Source organism: Fukomys damarensis, unplaced genomic scaffold, assembly GCF_012274545.1.
Source record: "Fukomys damarensis isolate Sample0158 unplaced genomic scaffold, DMR_v1.0_HiC HiC_scaffold_6, whole genome shotgun sequence".
Lineage (NCBI taxonomy): Eukaryota > Metazoa > Chordata > Mammalia > Rodentia > Bathyergidae > Fukomys > Fukomys damarensis.
In genome coordinates this window covers 14,132,319-14,150,922 of record NW_022900918.1, presented here as the reverse complement: position 1 = coordinate 14,150,922, position 18,604 = coordinate 14,132,319, and the positions used below count along the sequence as shown (strand labels likewise).

The 18,604-nt window shown below is 33.2% G+C and overlaps 1 protein-coding gene across 1 annotated transcript in view; it reads left to right on the top strand.

The window, feature by feature from the left end:
- Nucleotides 1-18,604, top strand: part of Mycbp2 (MYC binding protein 2) — a gene marked incomplete at its 5' end in the record, with an annotated part of 279,711 nt that overhangs the window by 171,915 nt on the left and 89,192 nt on the right. Inside the window, 6 exons of the mRNA XM_033760909.1 lie at nucleotides 3,057-3,272; nucleotides 7,520-7,575; nucleotides 10,801-10,916; nucleotides 12,877-12,974; nucleotides 13,822-13,938; nucleotides 14,524-14,664. Of these exons, the coding sequence (XP_033616800.1) occupies nucleotides 3,057-3,272; nucleotides 7,520-7,575; nucleotides 10,801-10,916; nucleotides 12,877-12,974; nucleotides 13,822-13,938; nucleotides 14,524-14,664 (744 nt within the window). The remainder of the gene's footprint in view (nucleotides 1-3,056; nucleotides 3,273-7,519; nucleotides 7,576-10,800; nucleotides 10,917-12,876; nucleotides 12,975-13,821; nucleotides 13,939-14,523; nucleotides 14,665-18,604) is intronic.

The following is an 18,604-nucleotide window of genomic DNA, read 5'->3' as shown; positions in this document are numbered from 1 at the left end:
TGGAAACAGCCCATTTGCCCATCCGTTGGAAACTGGATAAAGAAGATGTGGTTTTTCTATAAAATGGAATATTACTCAGCCATAAAGAATGAGAAAATAGATTCATTCATAGGAAAATGGATACATATTGAAGATATACTCCTAAGTGAAATAAATAAGTCACACATGTGTAAATACCGAATAGTTTCCCTGGTGTGAATAATCTGCAACAATGCATAAGACTCTAATAAGATTATTGCATTTAGAAATGGGAAGAAAGGAGCTAAAGGTGTAGGGAAGGTGGGATGGGTAGGGGAAGAGTAAAAAGGGAAAAGAAAAAATGTGAGAGAATGAAAAGATGAAAATAAAGTGTTTGTAGATGGGGAGGGGAGGAGGGGTGAAGCGGGGGCAGAGGTAAGGGGAAAAAATGAGAACCAAGACTTGTCATGTAGAGAGGTACAAGATCCCAACAATGAATGTAACTGTACAGTATCCCTAAAATGTACCAATAAACTCAATTAAAGCTGAAAAAAAATATAACTTCTTACCTAACTCAGTTAAAAATAATGCATTTTTTACATGGTTTAACACTAAAACTATATTGAAAAGAATTTGGCCTTGGTACTAAATTAAAGTCACTCTTAAGCAGTGTCTTCCTTTTTTTTTAAACTGTCTTTCATTTGTAACTGTGATACATAGTAATAATTTTCATAATGACTCAAATATACAAATAAACGATAGGGTACTACACACTCTTAAGTACATACAATATGTTATACGCATTTAGAATAACACACTATGCTATACGATATACTATATATTTCTCTTCTGTTTTACTTCTCAAGGCAGATCCCACCAAAGTGATTTCATCCCCACTCTGAATTATGCTATGGAATGCAAAAAGTGCCACAAAATATATACAGGGAAAAAACTGAATAGAGAATGAAATAATCCTGGTAGTGATAACAGAAAAAAAAAAAATGACCCCACAGACAGAATTGATCACAATACAAAACACATTAATGTGTTGCGGGGCTGTGTATTGCATATGGTGTATTCACTTGAGTGTATGCAGGGATTATTAAATCCATTCTTTAAACTTTTAAAATTAGGTTCTTTCTATAGGTTACTATATTATAATACTATTTTCCAAGTTAGCATGACATTTGATTTTAAAAATATTTATATTGTGCTCAGAATATTTCTTTAGCTGTATTTTATTTTTTTGTATTTCCTCCTTTGTACATTTTTTTTTATCTTCATTTTGTTATCTGGATTGTTTACATCATGCATTTCAAAGTTAGATTTTTTTGCTTTATCTTTTTTCTCCCCATATTTGATTTCTTTTTTTTAACCAAATGATCCATCATTCTTTCCTTTCTCTCCTTTCTTTTCCTCTCTTTGTCTGCTCTCTCCCTCCATTCTTTTTCTTTTCTTCTATATATTAACTTTGCTTATCCTTTCTTCTTTGCCCTTAGGCCTCTAATTTAGTGTGCTCTAAATCTATATCAGATTTATCTCTAATTTAGAAACTATATCTAGAAAGTTATAAATAATATCTAGAAGTGGTTTATGTACCTATTAATTTTAAATTTATTGATAGCATATTAACTGAAAAAATTTCATCTATTTTTTACTTTCAGTCTAATAGATAGCATATGAAGTATTTGGAGCATTTTGAACCTAACAGAAATTGTTAAAATACTTATGTAGTATAGGCTAATCATTTGAAGCATAAAAGCTGATTTGTAACTAATGTTGTAATGGATAGTATTTTTCTTTACCTAGCATATGATTTTTCCAAGAAAATATTACTTATGAACTAAATAGTCATGTGGGAAATAAAAGAATAATCACAATTTATTTTAAAAAGCAGATTTATTCTCTTTAATATCTCAGTATTCTAAGAATATAAAATGATTTGGTGGGCCAGTAACACTAATTTACCCAAAAAATAATTGCTTAAAGAAAAATTAAGTCAAAACAATATGTACGAAAGGATCTCTTCTTTATAATTAAATGTCTTAAAATTAGAGAGTAGTTGCTTTATTCTTTAATTACATTTAAAGTACAAAGCTTTTAATTATAGCAAATATGTATAAACTGGCTGAGGAATTTTAACCATATAGCTTTAGACTGCCAATTTTTAAATATAAGAATGTGATTTTTAATATTCTCAGGGTATTGTATCAGTCCAAATACTGATCTCTTGTAACTAGTTGAAGAGACTGGTTCTTCAGTGGGACATATTTGTCAGCTGTACTTAATTTATGCAGCCAATGAGAGACTCAGACTACTGATTCCACAGAATAATCTTATTAATAAGAACAATAATTATTAAAGACATTCTGCAGGACCACCTTTTCTGTTTCTGCAAAGATGCTATTGTTAAACTGCCTGTTCTTGCCAGCCTCAAAAAAGTATTGACAGCTGGGAGTAGTGGCACATGCCTGTAATCTCAGTACTTGAAAAGCTGAGGCAGGAGAATCACTACAAGTTCTAGGCCAACCTGAGCTGCATAGTGAGCTCAAGGCTAGCTTGAACTACAATGTGAGACCCTGTCTCAAAAAAAAAAGGAGTATCAAAGCAAAAACTTAGTGAAGTACAAAATGTTTCCTGATGAAAAGCTAACATGATATTCATTCGGATGCCTAGGAGGTCAAGAGTGTGGTTGGGTTTTTTGACCAATGTGTAAACCAAACAATACATTTGCTGTAATTCCTGGAAAGTATTTTTATAAGACAGTTTGTATTTTCAATATTTTAGTGTGACTAAAAGTGTCTGTGTGAATTTATGCAGTGGAGTAAGTAAATGAAAACTACTTGAAGAAATTGAGCCATTGCTGCTGATGCAGCTTGGTTGTACACTTGCATATGTGAGATCCTGAGTTCAATCCCTCGTACTGGGGTGTTGAGAAGGAAAAGGAGGAGGAGGTTAGAGTGGATTGACTGAGTTAGACCAACTAATATAACATCTATATAATTGTGAGTCTATAATTGTAAATTGCTTCCTTTAATGTGTCCAAGACAATTATATTATATAATAATGGCATTTGATTTTTAAAATTTCATTTTAAGGTGGAAGTGAAAGCTGTCCCTGTTTCCCAGAAAAAATCATCTTTACAACAAGAACAAGCAAAGAAACCTCAAAGGATTCCTGGTAGTCCTGCGGTAACATCAGCATCTTCTAATACTGACTTGACTTTTGGTGGGCTGGCTTCACCAAAGCTGGATGTTTCCTATGAACCAATGATAGTGAAGGAGGCTAGATACATTGCTATAACAATGATGAAGGTAATTGGTTTTTACTTATCAAAAATATTTTTCATCACTCATTTAACAAACATTTAATTGATTCAAGTGCAGATACAAAGAGCTAGAGAACTGATGATACTTGTAAATTTTGCAGCCTATTTTTAAAGACAATGTTACCTTCTGCCAGGGAGGACTTTTCATTGATTTTTGGTTAAGTAGAGGGAATCACCAGTTCTAAAACAAGTTAAAACAGTCAGATTTTGAGGTGAATTAAAACTGGATTTAAGCTTTGCAGAGTGGCAGTGTCATAGCCGATGAGTTTTATCCAAGGCATGGTTGTTGCTAATTAAAATTGGATCTCAGTCCCCGCAAAAGTACTTAGCTACTTTCAGTCTACTACTACTGCTAGATTATAGCTCTTTAGGATTTACCTAAGCCCACTTCAATTTTTAGGTCCTCCCAAATGCCAGGTGCATCTTTTTAGGCCTCCTACTTCATCAGGCTTTTTAGTTCTCTGATGCCTTTAGATAGATTAAAAAAAAAAAAAAAAAACGTCCTGGAGCCTTTTTGGCTATTAGCCAGAATTAGCAAGATGGTCATTATTTGAAACTAAAGTTGGGAATTTTGATGTTTTTCTATAGAAGTGGTAAACTATTGTGGTTTTCTAGTTGAGGCATGATTAGGTTGGTGTTTTATAGTGATTATGGTGGAATACAGACAGTGCAATTGGTCAGAAGATGAAGTCTCCTTTAGGAGACTGTTGCCTTAAACTGAAATATGCCAGTTGTTTTGACTAGTAAGTTACCAGAATAGTCAAGATATTTAAGTTGCAGAATCAGTAAAACTTGGTAGCTAATGTATGATAGGGAAGCTACTTCCCCCGGCTCCCTTATGACATATCTTGAAAGTCAAACAGTAGTTTTGGAAGTGTTACAAATGTTTTCTTCATAAATAAAGGTTTGAAAAGGCTCTAGCAATAATTTATCACTGATCTTGCTTAGAAGTAAGAGAGGTTTTAGGCTCAGTTGATGAATAACTCAATGAAGGGGAAGTCAGAATATCTGGAGACGTGATTGTACATAAGTCTTTCAAGATGTTTGGCTCTGCAGTGAACCACAGGAGATACATTTGAGTGAAGGCGTTGGAGTTTGGAGTCCGATGTAAAGAGACTTCTACATTTTTGACAACTGATGAGGAAGACAGTTGACAGAATGGGAAAAAAATAGAGATTTTGAGAGATTAAAAAAATTGTATATAAATCCCAGGTTGAAGGATTGGCCTTAAATAGGAGAGATCCTTTCTAGTCCATAGGAAAGAGAAAACAATACAGATGCAGATATATATACATATATGCATAAACATACATACATACATACATACCCACACATACATAGTAAAGCTAATAGAACCATTTAAAATAACTTCATGTTTTAAGTTAGAGACAGGAGTGATGAATCTTAGGATCAAGATTTTGAAAAAAGAAAATATAAAATAGTCATTATGGAGAATGAAGACGACTAACCAGAAAAGATTTATCCAGACATCCTTGAGTGAGTTGAAATTGGATATCAAATATTAATGGTGAAGTATGAGTCATATGAGCATGTGAAAAATAATAATTTGATTGATGTAGTTTTGAATTATGCTATATGTAGTTCAACAAAAGAACAGACAAGAATTTAGCATATAGTGCTTAAAGAAAAACAGTGGAACTTAAGTAGATTTGGAAAGAAGATACAGAGAAAGTTGAGGAGAAGGCAGTGTGAGGGAATGGAAGCCTTAAGAACAGATATACTAGGGGCAGGGGATTTAGCTCAGCCGTTCAGTGGCCTGCCTTGCAAGTGCAAGGACCCAAGTTCAATCCCCGGTAACAAAAAAAAAGAACAGATATAATAGGAGATAATGAGGTAGAAAACTAACATCCCGATTTCAGAGAAAAATCTGAGTAATATCACAGGTCTGTGGCATTCAACTTATATTTATAGGGCTTAGTTTCAGGTCTCCTTAATCTTTCTAGTTTTCTATGTACATGCTTAAGTTCCTATAATTTCTTTTGAAAATCTAATTAGCAAAACTGGGTGCAGGATTCAAAAATGTTCTAAGTGGCACAAGAGCAGTTATAAAATGCCATTTCCAGCTGTCTTTTATATGTTCATTCATGCTGCAGGAAAGCAGATTTTCTTATATCAGCTATTCACACATACTGTGTGACTAAATGTTGTGAAAAACTGGGATGTGACTTTTACTTTCACTGATAAATGTTATAATATGTATTTGAGGGAAAGTGGTGCAGTAGAAAACACTTTGTACTGGTATCCAGGTATTAACTTCTTTTGTACACACTCAACCTTAAACTGTACTTTTCTCATGTACAACTTTTGTATAGGTGAAAGAAGCTAGAAATTGCTAAATCACATTCATAATAGAAAGGGTGACAAAGGAAGAGCTTTGTGAACAGGTGTGTTTTGATTTATAAACAAGTCAGAAGTGGATGAGATGTTGTAGATCTTGATCTGAAGTAATGATTAACTTGGTAGTATTGCAGACATACACAAATGTCTGGAACAATGTACCAAGTTTAATATATTTTTAGCCCATTTTTGTCTGTACATTTTACCATAATTATTTCAGCTTTTTTTTTTTTTTGCTATTTTTATTGAGAAACAGAATTTTACAGGTACAAATAAATCTGTATACAAGCCCTTTCCCAAATCCATTCTTACCCCTTGCTTAGAAGTAACCACTATATTGAGGGTAATGATTTTCTCTCATACACACTCACATGTGCATACACATGTATACACACACACACACATACATTTTCCTGAACATATATTTATTCCCAAATAGTTTATTTTGTTGTCCTGTATGCTTTTCAATAACTCATAAAATTCCATCAAATTTTACGTTCTTTTGCCAGTGTTTTTGTTCAGTGTTGTTTTTTTTAAATTGAGTTTATTGGTACATTCTAGGTGTACAGTACAGTTACATTCATGACTGGGATCTTGTACCTTTATGTGACAGGTCTTGGTTCTCATTTTTTCCCTTGCCCCTACCCTCCCTTCATCCCCTCCTCCCCTCCCCAGTAACAAACACTTTAATTCCATTTTTTCATTTTCTCACATTTTTTTCTTTTCCCTTATTCCCCTTCCCCTACCCTTCCCATTTGCCCTACACCTTTAGCCCTTTTCTTCGTATTTCACATTGTTATTTATCCCATTAGGATGTTCAATGTTATTTTTTACTTCAGTTGTAGTTTATTCACTTTAACTGCTTTAAAGTATTCATTGGATACTGTTCCATAATGCATCCATTTTGCTATCAGTGGACGCAGTATAAACTGTTCTTAAACATCCTTGTATTTGTCTCCTTTGAGCAAGAGTTTCTCTACTATATATAACTAGAAGGGCAAGCATGTCTTCAACTATATTAAATATAAAATTTACTGCCGGGGACTTAGCTCAGTGGTTTGATGGCCTGCCTTGCAAGAGCAAGGACCCGAGTTCAATCCATGGTACCAAAAAAATAAAAATAAAAAAATAAATATAAAATTTACATTCACACCACCATTGTCTGAAAATAATATATACTGCATGTTCTTACTACACTTGGTTGGGTTTTTTTCATTGTTTTTTTAGCTCAAATCTCAATATACTGCTGAGACTGTCCTCCTGGGCTCAAGCAATATTTCTCCTTTGGCCTACCTAGTAGCTGGAGTTAGGGGCACGTGCCATCATGCCCATTGGGCACTTGGTTCTTACCAATATATTTTGGTGACTGTAATACGTTTGTTTTGTTGTTTTAATTCATATTTTCTTAATTCCCAGTTTAGTTAAATTTTCCATTCTTACTGGTATTTCAGATTTCTTCAGTGAATTGGCTTTATTCACTTTTGTCATGTTTCTCTCTTTTGTATTGATTCACTTTTTATTATGGATTCATATCCTATTTGGGTATGTGAATTACATATCTCCTTCTGCCAGGTGAAGGCTTTTTTCTATGTCTTTGTTTTGTAGAAATTTATAATTTTTATGTACTCAAAACATACTATTTTTTTTCTCCTAAATTTTTTTAGTTTGTTTTCTGGTATTTTTTTTTTCAGTATTTTGTGGTATTTAACATACCTGAAACTTAATGTTTGGAAATAGTGTAACGTGAGTAATTGAATTTTTATTTTTCTCTTGAATGGATAAGCAGTTGTCTCAACACCAGTAATTGAATGTTTTATCATTCTACTGCTTTAGAATATTTGTAATTTTATTGTTGTGCTGATCTCTTTCTCAAAGGTTTATGAAAATTACTCATTTGAAGAACTGCGTTTTGCATCACCAACTCCTAAGAGGTAAGGATTACTTTGTGAAAGTAGAGCTAAAACATGTATTGTACACTGCTTTCAACTAAACTCATTGTACATTCCAACTTTATTTTCAATAAATAATTTTTAACATTTTAACAGTGATTTTCCACGTATAGTAATGTGTAAATTTGCTAGTAGATATATATTTTCAACTGTAGTACTGGCATAATACACATAATATTGTGCTAAAAAGGAAAAGCTAAGATCAAAAAAGGTATAAAACAGCTTGTCTAGGGTTGTTTTTTTCTGTTTGATTGTTTACTATTTTATAATTATTCTTTTCTCCTTCCCCAAAGAGTTCTGGAAAGATTTTAGTGTGTATCATACTTATATTTGGTTCCATCTTAATTTTCGAGCCACTGAGTAATTCTGTTAACTCCAAATTTAAGCAGACATTTGGATTAGTATTTCCTTTGGTTGTTAAGAAGTACTTTTTAAAAGGATGCTTTTTATTTTCTTACAATTTATTTATTTTATGTGTGTGTATGGTATCAGGGATTGAAATCAGGACCTTGTGTTTGCAAGGCAGGCACGTGCCACTGAGCTAAATCCCCGGCCCAGGGATGCTTTTTTAGAAGTGTGGTGCTTTAGAGAGATCACATTCATAGAATTTAAGAACATCTCTGAAATGAGTGAGAAAGAATTATTTATTAATAGGTCTCAATGTATTGCACATCACAGATGACTTCATTAGAAATAACAGGTTACGGGCCAGGGATTTAGCTCAGTGGTTCCACTGCCTACCTTGCAAGTGCAAGGTCCTGAGTTTGATCCCCAGTACAAAAGAAAAAAAAAAGGAGGGGTAGGAAGGGAGGGAGCAAAGGAAGGAGGGAGGGGAGGAAAGAAGAAGAAAAGGAAGGAAGGAAGGAAATAGCAGGTTATTTTAACTTTATTCTGGTTTGTATGCAAAGTTCACTTTTAACCAACAGTCTAGAAAATTTTCTGTTAAAAATGCTAAATATTAAAAGTGTATCTTTGATAATAAGAAAGTAAAATCTTTGACTTAATTATAGTTACAAAATTTTTACTCTATTAACACATATGATATATATAAAACAATGTCAATAATATAAATTTTTAGCTTGTTAAGAATAAATTAACTATTTGCTAGTAAGTAAATTTTTATATACTTTGGAGATTTTAAGCCTAATTAAAATAGTCTCTTGTCTAAGTAGATTCATGTATTCATTTAAATTCCTTGTTGAGCTATGTGGAAAGTACAGGACATGGGCACATTTAAGAGCAGCACAAATGTACTGCTCATTCTTTTGGAGAAACAAACTGTAAGAAAATAAAACAGTAAAAAGTGAGGTTATTTAATAGACAATGTTGGGGATGGCGCAGATTACCAAAGTAACACATGACAGCAGAGGGCTATTTGATGTGGTGTTATTCACCTGGAGAGCTAGATGATGATTGGCCATGAAAAGGTTTGGGAAAATTCATTCTAGGCAAACAAAACCTGGGATTAGTGGAGCTTGATTGAGGAATAGAAAGAGAGATAGTCAGGCTGGAGAACAGGGAGGAGGTTAGGAGAGTTGAAGGTTAGGTCAGAAAGTAGATAAGGTCCTTTTTAAAAATTTTGAATTTTATTGCTAACAAATTTATTTGGAGAATTCTAAACAGAATTATATAGCTTAGTTTAGTTTCTAGTTTTTTAAAGATTATTCTGTCTACTCTCTGAAGGTGAATTATAGGGGAGCAAAAATACAGAGATGAGTTAGAGACTATTATGTGTCTTGGACTAGAGGCGGAATGTAAAATATTTAGATATATTTGGGATATACCTAGAAGGAGCAACAAACAGGCCTTGTTGGCAAGAAAAATCAAGAATATTCATGGATTTTCTTTGGCTTTAGCTACAGTATAGTTCAGGTGTTGATCAACTTTGGCCCATAGACCAAATCTAGCTTCGTTTTTGTTTTCATAATAAAATTCTATTAGAATACAACCTCACTTGTCTTTATGTGTTGTTATGGCTACTCTTACACTATAATGGTAGAGTTAAGTAATTACGACTAAGACTTTTTGACCTATAGACTAAAATATTGTAATAGAAATGTTTACTGAGCCCTGGTATAGATAATCATGATTTTTATGAGGATCTAGATATCTAAGAAGTGAGCATATGTTCTTCTGTTCCAGTTTGTTTTTCAAGGTTTATATGGGTAAATAGGTAGTAAGAGTTTTTTTCTTTGAATCTGTTAAAATTGGGATGCCAAGACACCTTCTCTAATCAACTGGAAATAATTTGAAATTCATTTGGAGCCATGGTATATGGTATTTAACACTGATGAATGGATGAATGGTCAAATTAAAAAAGATGATATAGAAAGTCAAATTAAGACCTAGACTCAAGTCCTGGAACATTCCATAAATTAAAGATGGTCAAGGAGAGGACCCCCCGCCAAAAAAAAACTCCACTAACAATGGCCAGTGTAAGAAAAAAGCCTGGAGAAAGTCACTGAAGCAAGAAGAATTTCAAAGAAGTAGGAGTTGTCAGGTATCAGGCGCTTCTTTGAGATTGCTGAGGAGAAAGAAATGACCATTAAATTTGGAGAAATCAGCAGTTATAACAGTGTTGGGCACAGAAGCCTAATAAATTGTAGAAGAGAAGTAGAAATGAAAAAACAAAACAAAACTGCTATTTTAGGGACAATTCTTTAGATAAGTTTTGATTTAGTGGGAGAAGAGAGATGAGACCTAATTAGGAATATAATATCAAGAGCAAGTGTTTGTGAAGATGAGATTGTGGAATTAGTTTTATGCTAATAGAAATGATCCAGTAGAGTGAGAGAAACTCATGATATATGAGAAAGAACAAGGTAACCTTAGGTGGAAATGTCATAGCTCAAGTGGAGGCAGTGACTTTTAATAAGATCCAGAATGCTTCTAGTGTGACTGGAGAGAAGGTAAGAGAAAGTAAGTTTCATAATGTGATTGCAACTTGGAGGTTGTATCTGATTTCTTGTTTCCTCACAGAAGAAAAAGATGAGGTCATGATCAGCTGAAAGTAAGGAAGAGGGATTGGTGGAGTTTTGAAGTGAGAAAGAACCTAATTATTTAGGAGTAGGGAAACATCTTTTGATAGGGCAGTAGGACTGCCATGTAGTATGAAAATACAAAAAATTAAATGTTTGCTAAAATATCATAATGATCTCAGTATTCAATCAAAAGAAAGTTTTCTAATGTCCATCTTATTTCTTTCAGACCCAGTGAGAATATGCTGATACGTGTCAATAATGATGGCACTTACTGTGCAAATTGGACTCCAGGGGCAATTGGACTTTACACTATTCATGTTACCATTGATGGCATTGAAATAGGTATATGTCAGTTATAACTTACGTATTCCAAAGAACTATAATTGAAACCATCCAAGTGTTCTAAGTTTGCCCTTTGACTTGTGTGGTACATGTGAATAGGTTTCATACCCTTGTTTTTGCTTCCTTTTCTCCATAATGGGTATGTAATTAGTGCATTCCTACGATCTTAACATTTATCATAACATATGGTGTCAGGTCAGTCATTGCGGCTTTCATGGCTTCCCTCCCTTCCCAATGTGACCATTGAGATACGATGTCCTTCATACTGCTGTATTACACTGTATATCCCATATCCCCCTCATGATATACCTGTCTCCCTCTCTTCACTGTGAGCAGAGGCCATATTATTCATCCATAGTTGTGCCAGTCCAGATCAGTGCCTGGCATATAATGGCTGCTCCGTAAATATCACTGAACATGTGAACTTTCTTTTCCATTAACTTTGAAGCGCATATTGATTTTCTTTTGGGCATTAAGTCTTTATTTTTAAACTCTGTATATAATAAGGGCAAAATATAAATATAAATAAATATATTTTTCAATGTGAATTATAGATTTGGAAAACCCCTATTATTTGCTTTAGTCATTCACACAGTCTCCATTAATGTATTAAGAGATTCTGAAAAGCTCTGAAGAATCTGTTTTTGTTTAAACCTTATTATAGGACCTCTTACCTGTGGAAAAGAGGGTAATAGGCTTCAGATAGTAGTAGAGTCACTCTTCTATTCGTGGTTCCATATCCATTGGTTCAGCTGTATACCAGAAGTACTCAAAAAAAAAAAATTGCTTCTGTACTGAATATGTACAGATTTTTAATTGTCACTATTCCTTAAACAATACAACTATTTTATTGTCTTTACATTGAATTAGATGACTTAAAGTAAGTACTAGCAAAATTGCAGTAGGTAGGTAGAGATTTTTAATTATCTTACTAGAGTAAAAGAAACTGATTTGTTTCCCAGAGTAAAGCTAAAGAAAGATTCATATTTACTTAGAATCATTCATTTTATTCCCTATTCAGCTTCCCTACTTTTCTAACTCAGTTTTCTGCCAAATTGTCATAGACTGGGACCTTGCTTGACTGTGGAGGTCAGCTCATTAGACTGACAATAAGAGTAATAGCTAAGATTTGTTGAGTATATAATATGTGCACATTTTTTCTGCGTATACTTCACACATTTTAAGTTTGGTTTAAGTCTCTTTAGCACATTGAGGTAGGTGCTATTGCTGTTTCTAGTTCATAGATGAGAATTTTAGGCATAGAACCATGCAATACTGGCTGATGTTAGGGCATCCAGGCAATCTAGCATGAGAAAACTCTGCTTTTAACCACGATGTTGCATTATACTGCCTGCCTATCTGTCCTTCCATCATGTGTGCTGGGCTGCTTGTTAGTCATACAGGTGATTTTGGTATAGGTAATGAGCTATTACTTATACTGTGATCTTTGCTTTTTTTTTTTTGAGACAGGGTCTCGCTATGTAGTTGAGACTGACCTGGACTATCACTATGTATCCCAGGCTGGTCTCAATTCACAGTGATCCTCCTGCCTCAGTCTCCGGAGTGCTGGGATTACAGGCGTGCTTCACCATGCCCGGCTTCTATACTATGATCTTGATGCTGTTAGATAATATTTAATAACAAGGATTTTTTCATTATATTATTGAATTTTTTATTATATTTTGAATTTTTTAATCATTTCATGCATTCCAACTAAAGAGGGGATGGAAAGCCCCTCTTGCTAGAAACCCTGAGGAAAACCCAGAAGCTTACCCTTTTAAATCTCCGTACCATTTTTCAAATATTTCTCTTTTTTACCCTTTTAAATACCAGTCACTTTAAGAGGACAGAATTCAGATATTTATTTTAAGTGTTTAAAATAGCTTATGAGTATTTATAAAGCTGACTTTAAAGATCTTCACTTTTTTTTATCAAATGTTACAGTTTTCTTTTCTTACAGATGCTGGCCTCGAAGTAAAAGTAAAAGACCCACCAAAAGGAATGATTCCACCAGGAACTCAGCTGGTCAAGCCAAAGGCTGAACCTCAACCAAATAAGGTTAAAATAGAATGAAATCATAAGATGAATTAATCAAAGATTTTTAAACTCTTTCATTAATATTTCAAAAAGATTGTCAAACATCTACTATTTTAAATTGGTTCAATATTTGAGTTCTAAATATCCCTAAATAAGTTTGGAGAGTGTTTCATAATAATTTAAACTTCAAATTATAGAAGCTTTACTTTTTAGTTTGTCTAATTGCTGTAATGATTTATGGTTATTGAATATTTTCTGTTATTGAAAGTTTACATTTAAAATATCTGCTAAAATTAACTGTAAAGTTTGCAACTTTAAATGTTTGTGCTGTTAAATTTCCTGACAACCAACTAGTCCATGTAGAAATTTTTATAAACTGCTTTTAAAAGGAAATATCAGTAATGGAATTTCTGTCATACATTTTTAAAAGGTACCTTCTATCTTTTTTTGTCATTTGTACTCAAAATTATAAAGGAAATATATTAATAAATTTCTACATATTTGTAGTAAGATACATTTCAATATTTAGGAAAGTTCTTTTCATATTTTTCTTATAAATTTATTGTTATTTGCTGGGAAAAACAATCTATAGCCAGGCATATAGTGGTGCATGCCTGTAATCCCAGCAACTCGGGAGGCCGAGGCAGGAGGATCACTGTGAATTCAAGACCAGCCTGGGCTACAGAGTGAGTTCCAGGTCAGTCTCAACTATGTAGTAAGAACCTGTCTCCAAAAAAAAAAAAAAAGATCTATAAATAATTTTGGAAACTTTCAGAATTATAGTATTGCAGTTTAATTTTATTTCTTCCTATCATGAAATTTCTAGTCCATGTTTTTCTTCTCATTGTATATCATTTGCCTTTCTCAGGTTCGAAAATTTGTGGCCAAGGACAGTGCTGGGCTCCGTATTCGGAGCCACCCGTCCCTTCAAAGTGAGCAGATTGGCATAGTGAAAGTCAATGGAACAATCACTTTTATTGATGAGGTAATTCATAAAGAAGCTCTTAAATGTTGCACAAAAATTTTCTACATTTTTTGTACAATAATAAATTACTAAGTTTCCTTTTAGAATTTGTTTTAAGTTGTTTGAGGAATCTGCACATATTTTTGCAGTGTTCACTGAGTTTCAAACATTTGAGTTATTTTCCTTTATTAATAAAAACATAACTGAAACATAAGAAAATTCAGATATGTATAGCCAGAAACTTATACAAGTAATCACTGAAAATTGTGTCATTGTTTTTCATGATTTTTTGAACTCTATTTTTAAATATATTTCTTGTGTTGCCTTAACTTCGAACAGTACATAGTACATTTTTTTTTAGTGATGCAACCTCTGATTATTCAATGTAAATTTCAAGGAAGAAATATTTGTATTCTTTTCGGAAACCTCATACACTTTATCTTGTGTGCTTTTGCACCTATTAAAATTGTAGATAATTTAGCCATCCCTTGCTGCTTTTTTCTCCATTTTTATCCATGTTTGCCTGCTTTATAACCTTGGAGTCCCTGCTAGCCCCATAGGAGTTAAAGGAGGGCATGGCTTGTTTTTGTTGCTTCTTTCCCATAGATCCACAATGATGATGGTGTGTGGTTGAGACTGAATGATGAGACAATAAAGAAGTATGTGCCTAACATGAATGGTTACACTGAAGCCTGGTGCCTCTCTTTTAATCAGCATCTTGGCAAGAGCCTTCTGGTGCCTGTTGACGTAAGTAAAAGGTGGTTTCAAAAACATCTTAGGTACACTTTTCTCATTGTAGGGCTTTCTCTAATTAAGGCTTTTCAGTTCTGAGGTAACCCACAACTATATAACTTTAACTTTATAAGTGCTTGAAGTCTTAAGGGCTTTTCATAATGAAAATAGAATTTGGCAAGGTGAAAATCCTTATGCTTATTTTGATCCATCACTGATAGAAAGAAGTAAATGAAAAGCAGGCCTTCTTAAATAAGAACTAAAAGGTATAATAGATCATATGAAATAGAAAGAAAAGGGACAAAGAGGAAGGGGAAACAGGAGGGCTAGGGGAAAAGGAAAGAAGGAATGGAATTAATATGAAAAAATGAAAAATAATGGAAACAAAGCCTTTGTAGATAGGGAGAGAGGGAGGGGTTGGGGGGTAGGGGAATGGAGAAAAATAAGAACCAACGTTGATTATGTAAAGGTACAAATTTCTAACAAGAATGCCATTATATTGTATACATTAAATGTACCAATAAAATTAATTTTAAAAAAGTAGGCCTACTGAATAACCTTCAAAGAGATAGAGAATGAGATTGGTTGCATTTTTTTTGTCCTTTTTTATTTACATTACTATTTGGAATGAAATACAAACTAAAATTCAATAATTCAGAATTACCATATGTCACTAACATATATAAAGGTTTGTATGTTAGGTTGGCATTTTGTTAAGTACTTGCATCACATCTAAGTTTCGATCTTTTCTTCCTTGGCTTAGATTATTATGTTAACATAAGATGGATTTTTAGACTTGTAATGCTTTGTAGTATTCTAGTTAAAGGTAAATCCTAATTTCTGATAGAACTCTTTGAGCTTTTTCGATAAATTCAGTAGGATGGTTAAAGTCAATGTTTATAAGATAACTGTATCATGAAATATGGTAGTAACCAATACCTCTATTTTTAATTTATCCAGAAGATATGATTTTTTCTTCCTTTTCCTTACCATCAAACATAATATGCTTCTTATGGCATTACTAGTAAAGAGCAATAGGAATTTTTATTTAGTAAAAAGCCTTAGTATGTAAATAGTTTTAATTTCTCAAAATTTAGTGTTTAATATCAAGCTATGCCATATATTGTATTAGTTATTCTCCTTCACAGTACAGAGTAATGTTTCTCAAACACTGGTTAAATAAAAAAGATTCTTTGGAGAAGAAAATATTAGAACTTTATGTTCTTATGAATGTATCTTATACTCACACATGGAGAAATATATTTTACTAACAGATATGTGATCAAGAAAGTTTATAAAGGTACAAGATCCCAGTAATGAATGTAACTGTACTGTCTACCTAGAATGTACCAAAAAATTAAATTAAAAAAAAAAGAAAGTTTAGTGTGTTGGCTTACTGCTTTACTGAGGTTGAACTGAACAATGATACATCTATAATTAAAATACTAAATTTTAATTAAATAAGTCTGATCTCATACTTTGATTTGTGTTTATTAAAAATCAAAATGATTTTTACTCTGAAAAAGAGGGACACCTCTGGAAAAGAAATAATAATTCTGTATCATCATAGCCTTTAAATGGTTAGAAGCAATGTTCTATTATTATCATCAGATATTTTTCAGAATTATCAGAAAGTATTTTAAATGAGATTAGTATAACAATCATTTGTACAAATTTTTAAAGTTTTTAACCAGTTTAGTTGTTTGTTTATAAGAAAGTTTTCTTGAGTTCCTGATACAGCATTTTACTAGAATACGTTATCTCTTTCTACCTTTTCCACTCCAAACTTTTCTTTTAGAGTGTTGTTCTGTTACAGTATTTGACACTTTTAAGTATTTTGACACTTTTAAGCCCCATTCAAGATACAATTTGTAGTAAACTCCCCTTAAAGTCAGGCAAAAGAGTAGAGTGAGCCATGCAAGTTACTTACTAATGCTTTACACTGAAATGTGGATATGGATGTCCTAGACTTATTTTGAAAATCTAGATGCAAAATTTTGAGGAAAACAAAATGAAGTACTTTTGGTATTTCCTAGCTTTTTTTTTTTATGTTGAGGAATGTCATGAGTTGTGTTTTAATCTAAATAGCTCAGAATGTATGGTATCTTTAGGAAGGATAAGATTTTTCTGGCTCCTGTTTTTAAGGGTAGTAGAGACTTGAGATCCTTGTAAGTTAAAAGAAAAACACCAGTTGAATAGGGAGAAATAAAAGATGTAGATGAGAAGACTCAGGGAAAAAATGGAAGATTGGGGAGTTAAGGGTACATTTGGAAAAGTTATTTTTGTAAAGTGGAATGGGATATAGATATATATCGATATATAGACAGATAGATAGAGATATATAGCAGTAGATAAATTGAGAGTAAGAGGAAGGGAGGAGGGAAGGAATAGGTTAAAGGAGACACGGTTTTCCTAAATTGTTAAAAAAGGAAAGCCAGCAGTTAAGAATAAAAGAAATGAGTTAGTTTAGAGGATTTAGAAGTGCAGAGATTTGAAATAGTGTTTGAGGTAAACCAGAGATGGATCTGACTAAAATCGAGTAAAGGATTATTGGTTGACTTAAGATTGAGGAGCCTACTGTATTGAATGCATTCTAGACATCCCATCCCCTTCCCCATATCCCTAGGTGTCTAGAGTTAAAGGGCCTGAAAAGCAAATTATAGCATTTGTTGGAACACTCTGGGTTTCTGTAATGGAAAAATAAGGATAAATGGATTGCTGATGCTAATAAAAGAGCAATTAGGTAACCATCTGTGGAATCCAGCCTAATTTAGAATGTGAAAGAACAAAATGGAGGATACAAAGGACTTGAAAGTCTTAAAATCCTAGAACAGTGTAATAAATTTACTATAGATAAAGAGCTAGAAGCATATAGATAATTTGCATGAGAAAGTAGATTTAAATTTGATTTTGTAGATAGAGCAGTTTAGTGAATGAAATGCTCCATTATGTTGTAATTAAAGAGTAGCTGAAGTACAACACAAGTGAAAGTCACTGGAATTGCCTAAGTCTAGAAGCTAAGAGGTTAGGCAGGTGTCAGATTATCCCCATAAACATGAAGACACATGGATGAAGGCAACACCTACAGTGTAAGATGAAAGCGAATGTTTATCATTGGAGGGAGGATCACAGAGAACCACAAAGTGGTTTTGGTAAAAAATGAGAAAATGTATAGATTACATAAAGACTTACATTTTGGGTGATGATCAAAGATGACAGAGTGAATATAGTATGGCAAAATCAACTGGCATAACAGATCTCCAGACAGATCTGTGAAGTTGCTTCAATACAGGTGTTAGAGGAGGACCCACATGGAGGCCTGGCTTAGGTAGGAATAGGCTTAGTTTCCCAAGGTTTTGTGTGTAGAGACTATCGCATGCTGTTTATGGTGTCAGTACGTTTTTAATGGTGATCTACAGAGCTAAACCTAGGGCATAAAGGGAATAATTATTCCATTTCATCCCCTCAAAGAAATAATACAGCTAAATACTTGTATCTTACTACCTCTTCTTCTAAATCTCGTATGACATTTACTGCTGGAAACACTTTCCACCTATTGTCCCTTCTGAGTCCATTTGTGACTAAATCAATCATAATTGCTAATATACAGTGCTTCAATAGAAAAATATTACAAATAAACAAAGAACATTGCCATTAATTTAAAAAAGATGTTGAAGTACTGAAAAGGTGCCCTTATCAATCTGTACCTTTTCAACTTTATGTTCACATCAATATGTGTACTTTATTTGAACATTATGTGTACCTTATTCGGATACTGACTCAAACTATACAGAAGAGTAGGGGAGTCCATTGGAAATTTGAACAGTGATGAACATTTGGTGAACTATTAAAAAATAAGGTTACTGGGCCAGGGATTTAGCTCAGTGGTTCCACCACCTGCCTTGTAAGCACCAAGGACCCAAGTTCAATCCCTGGTACCAAAAAAAAAAAAAAA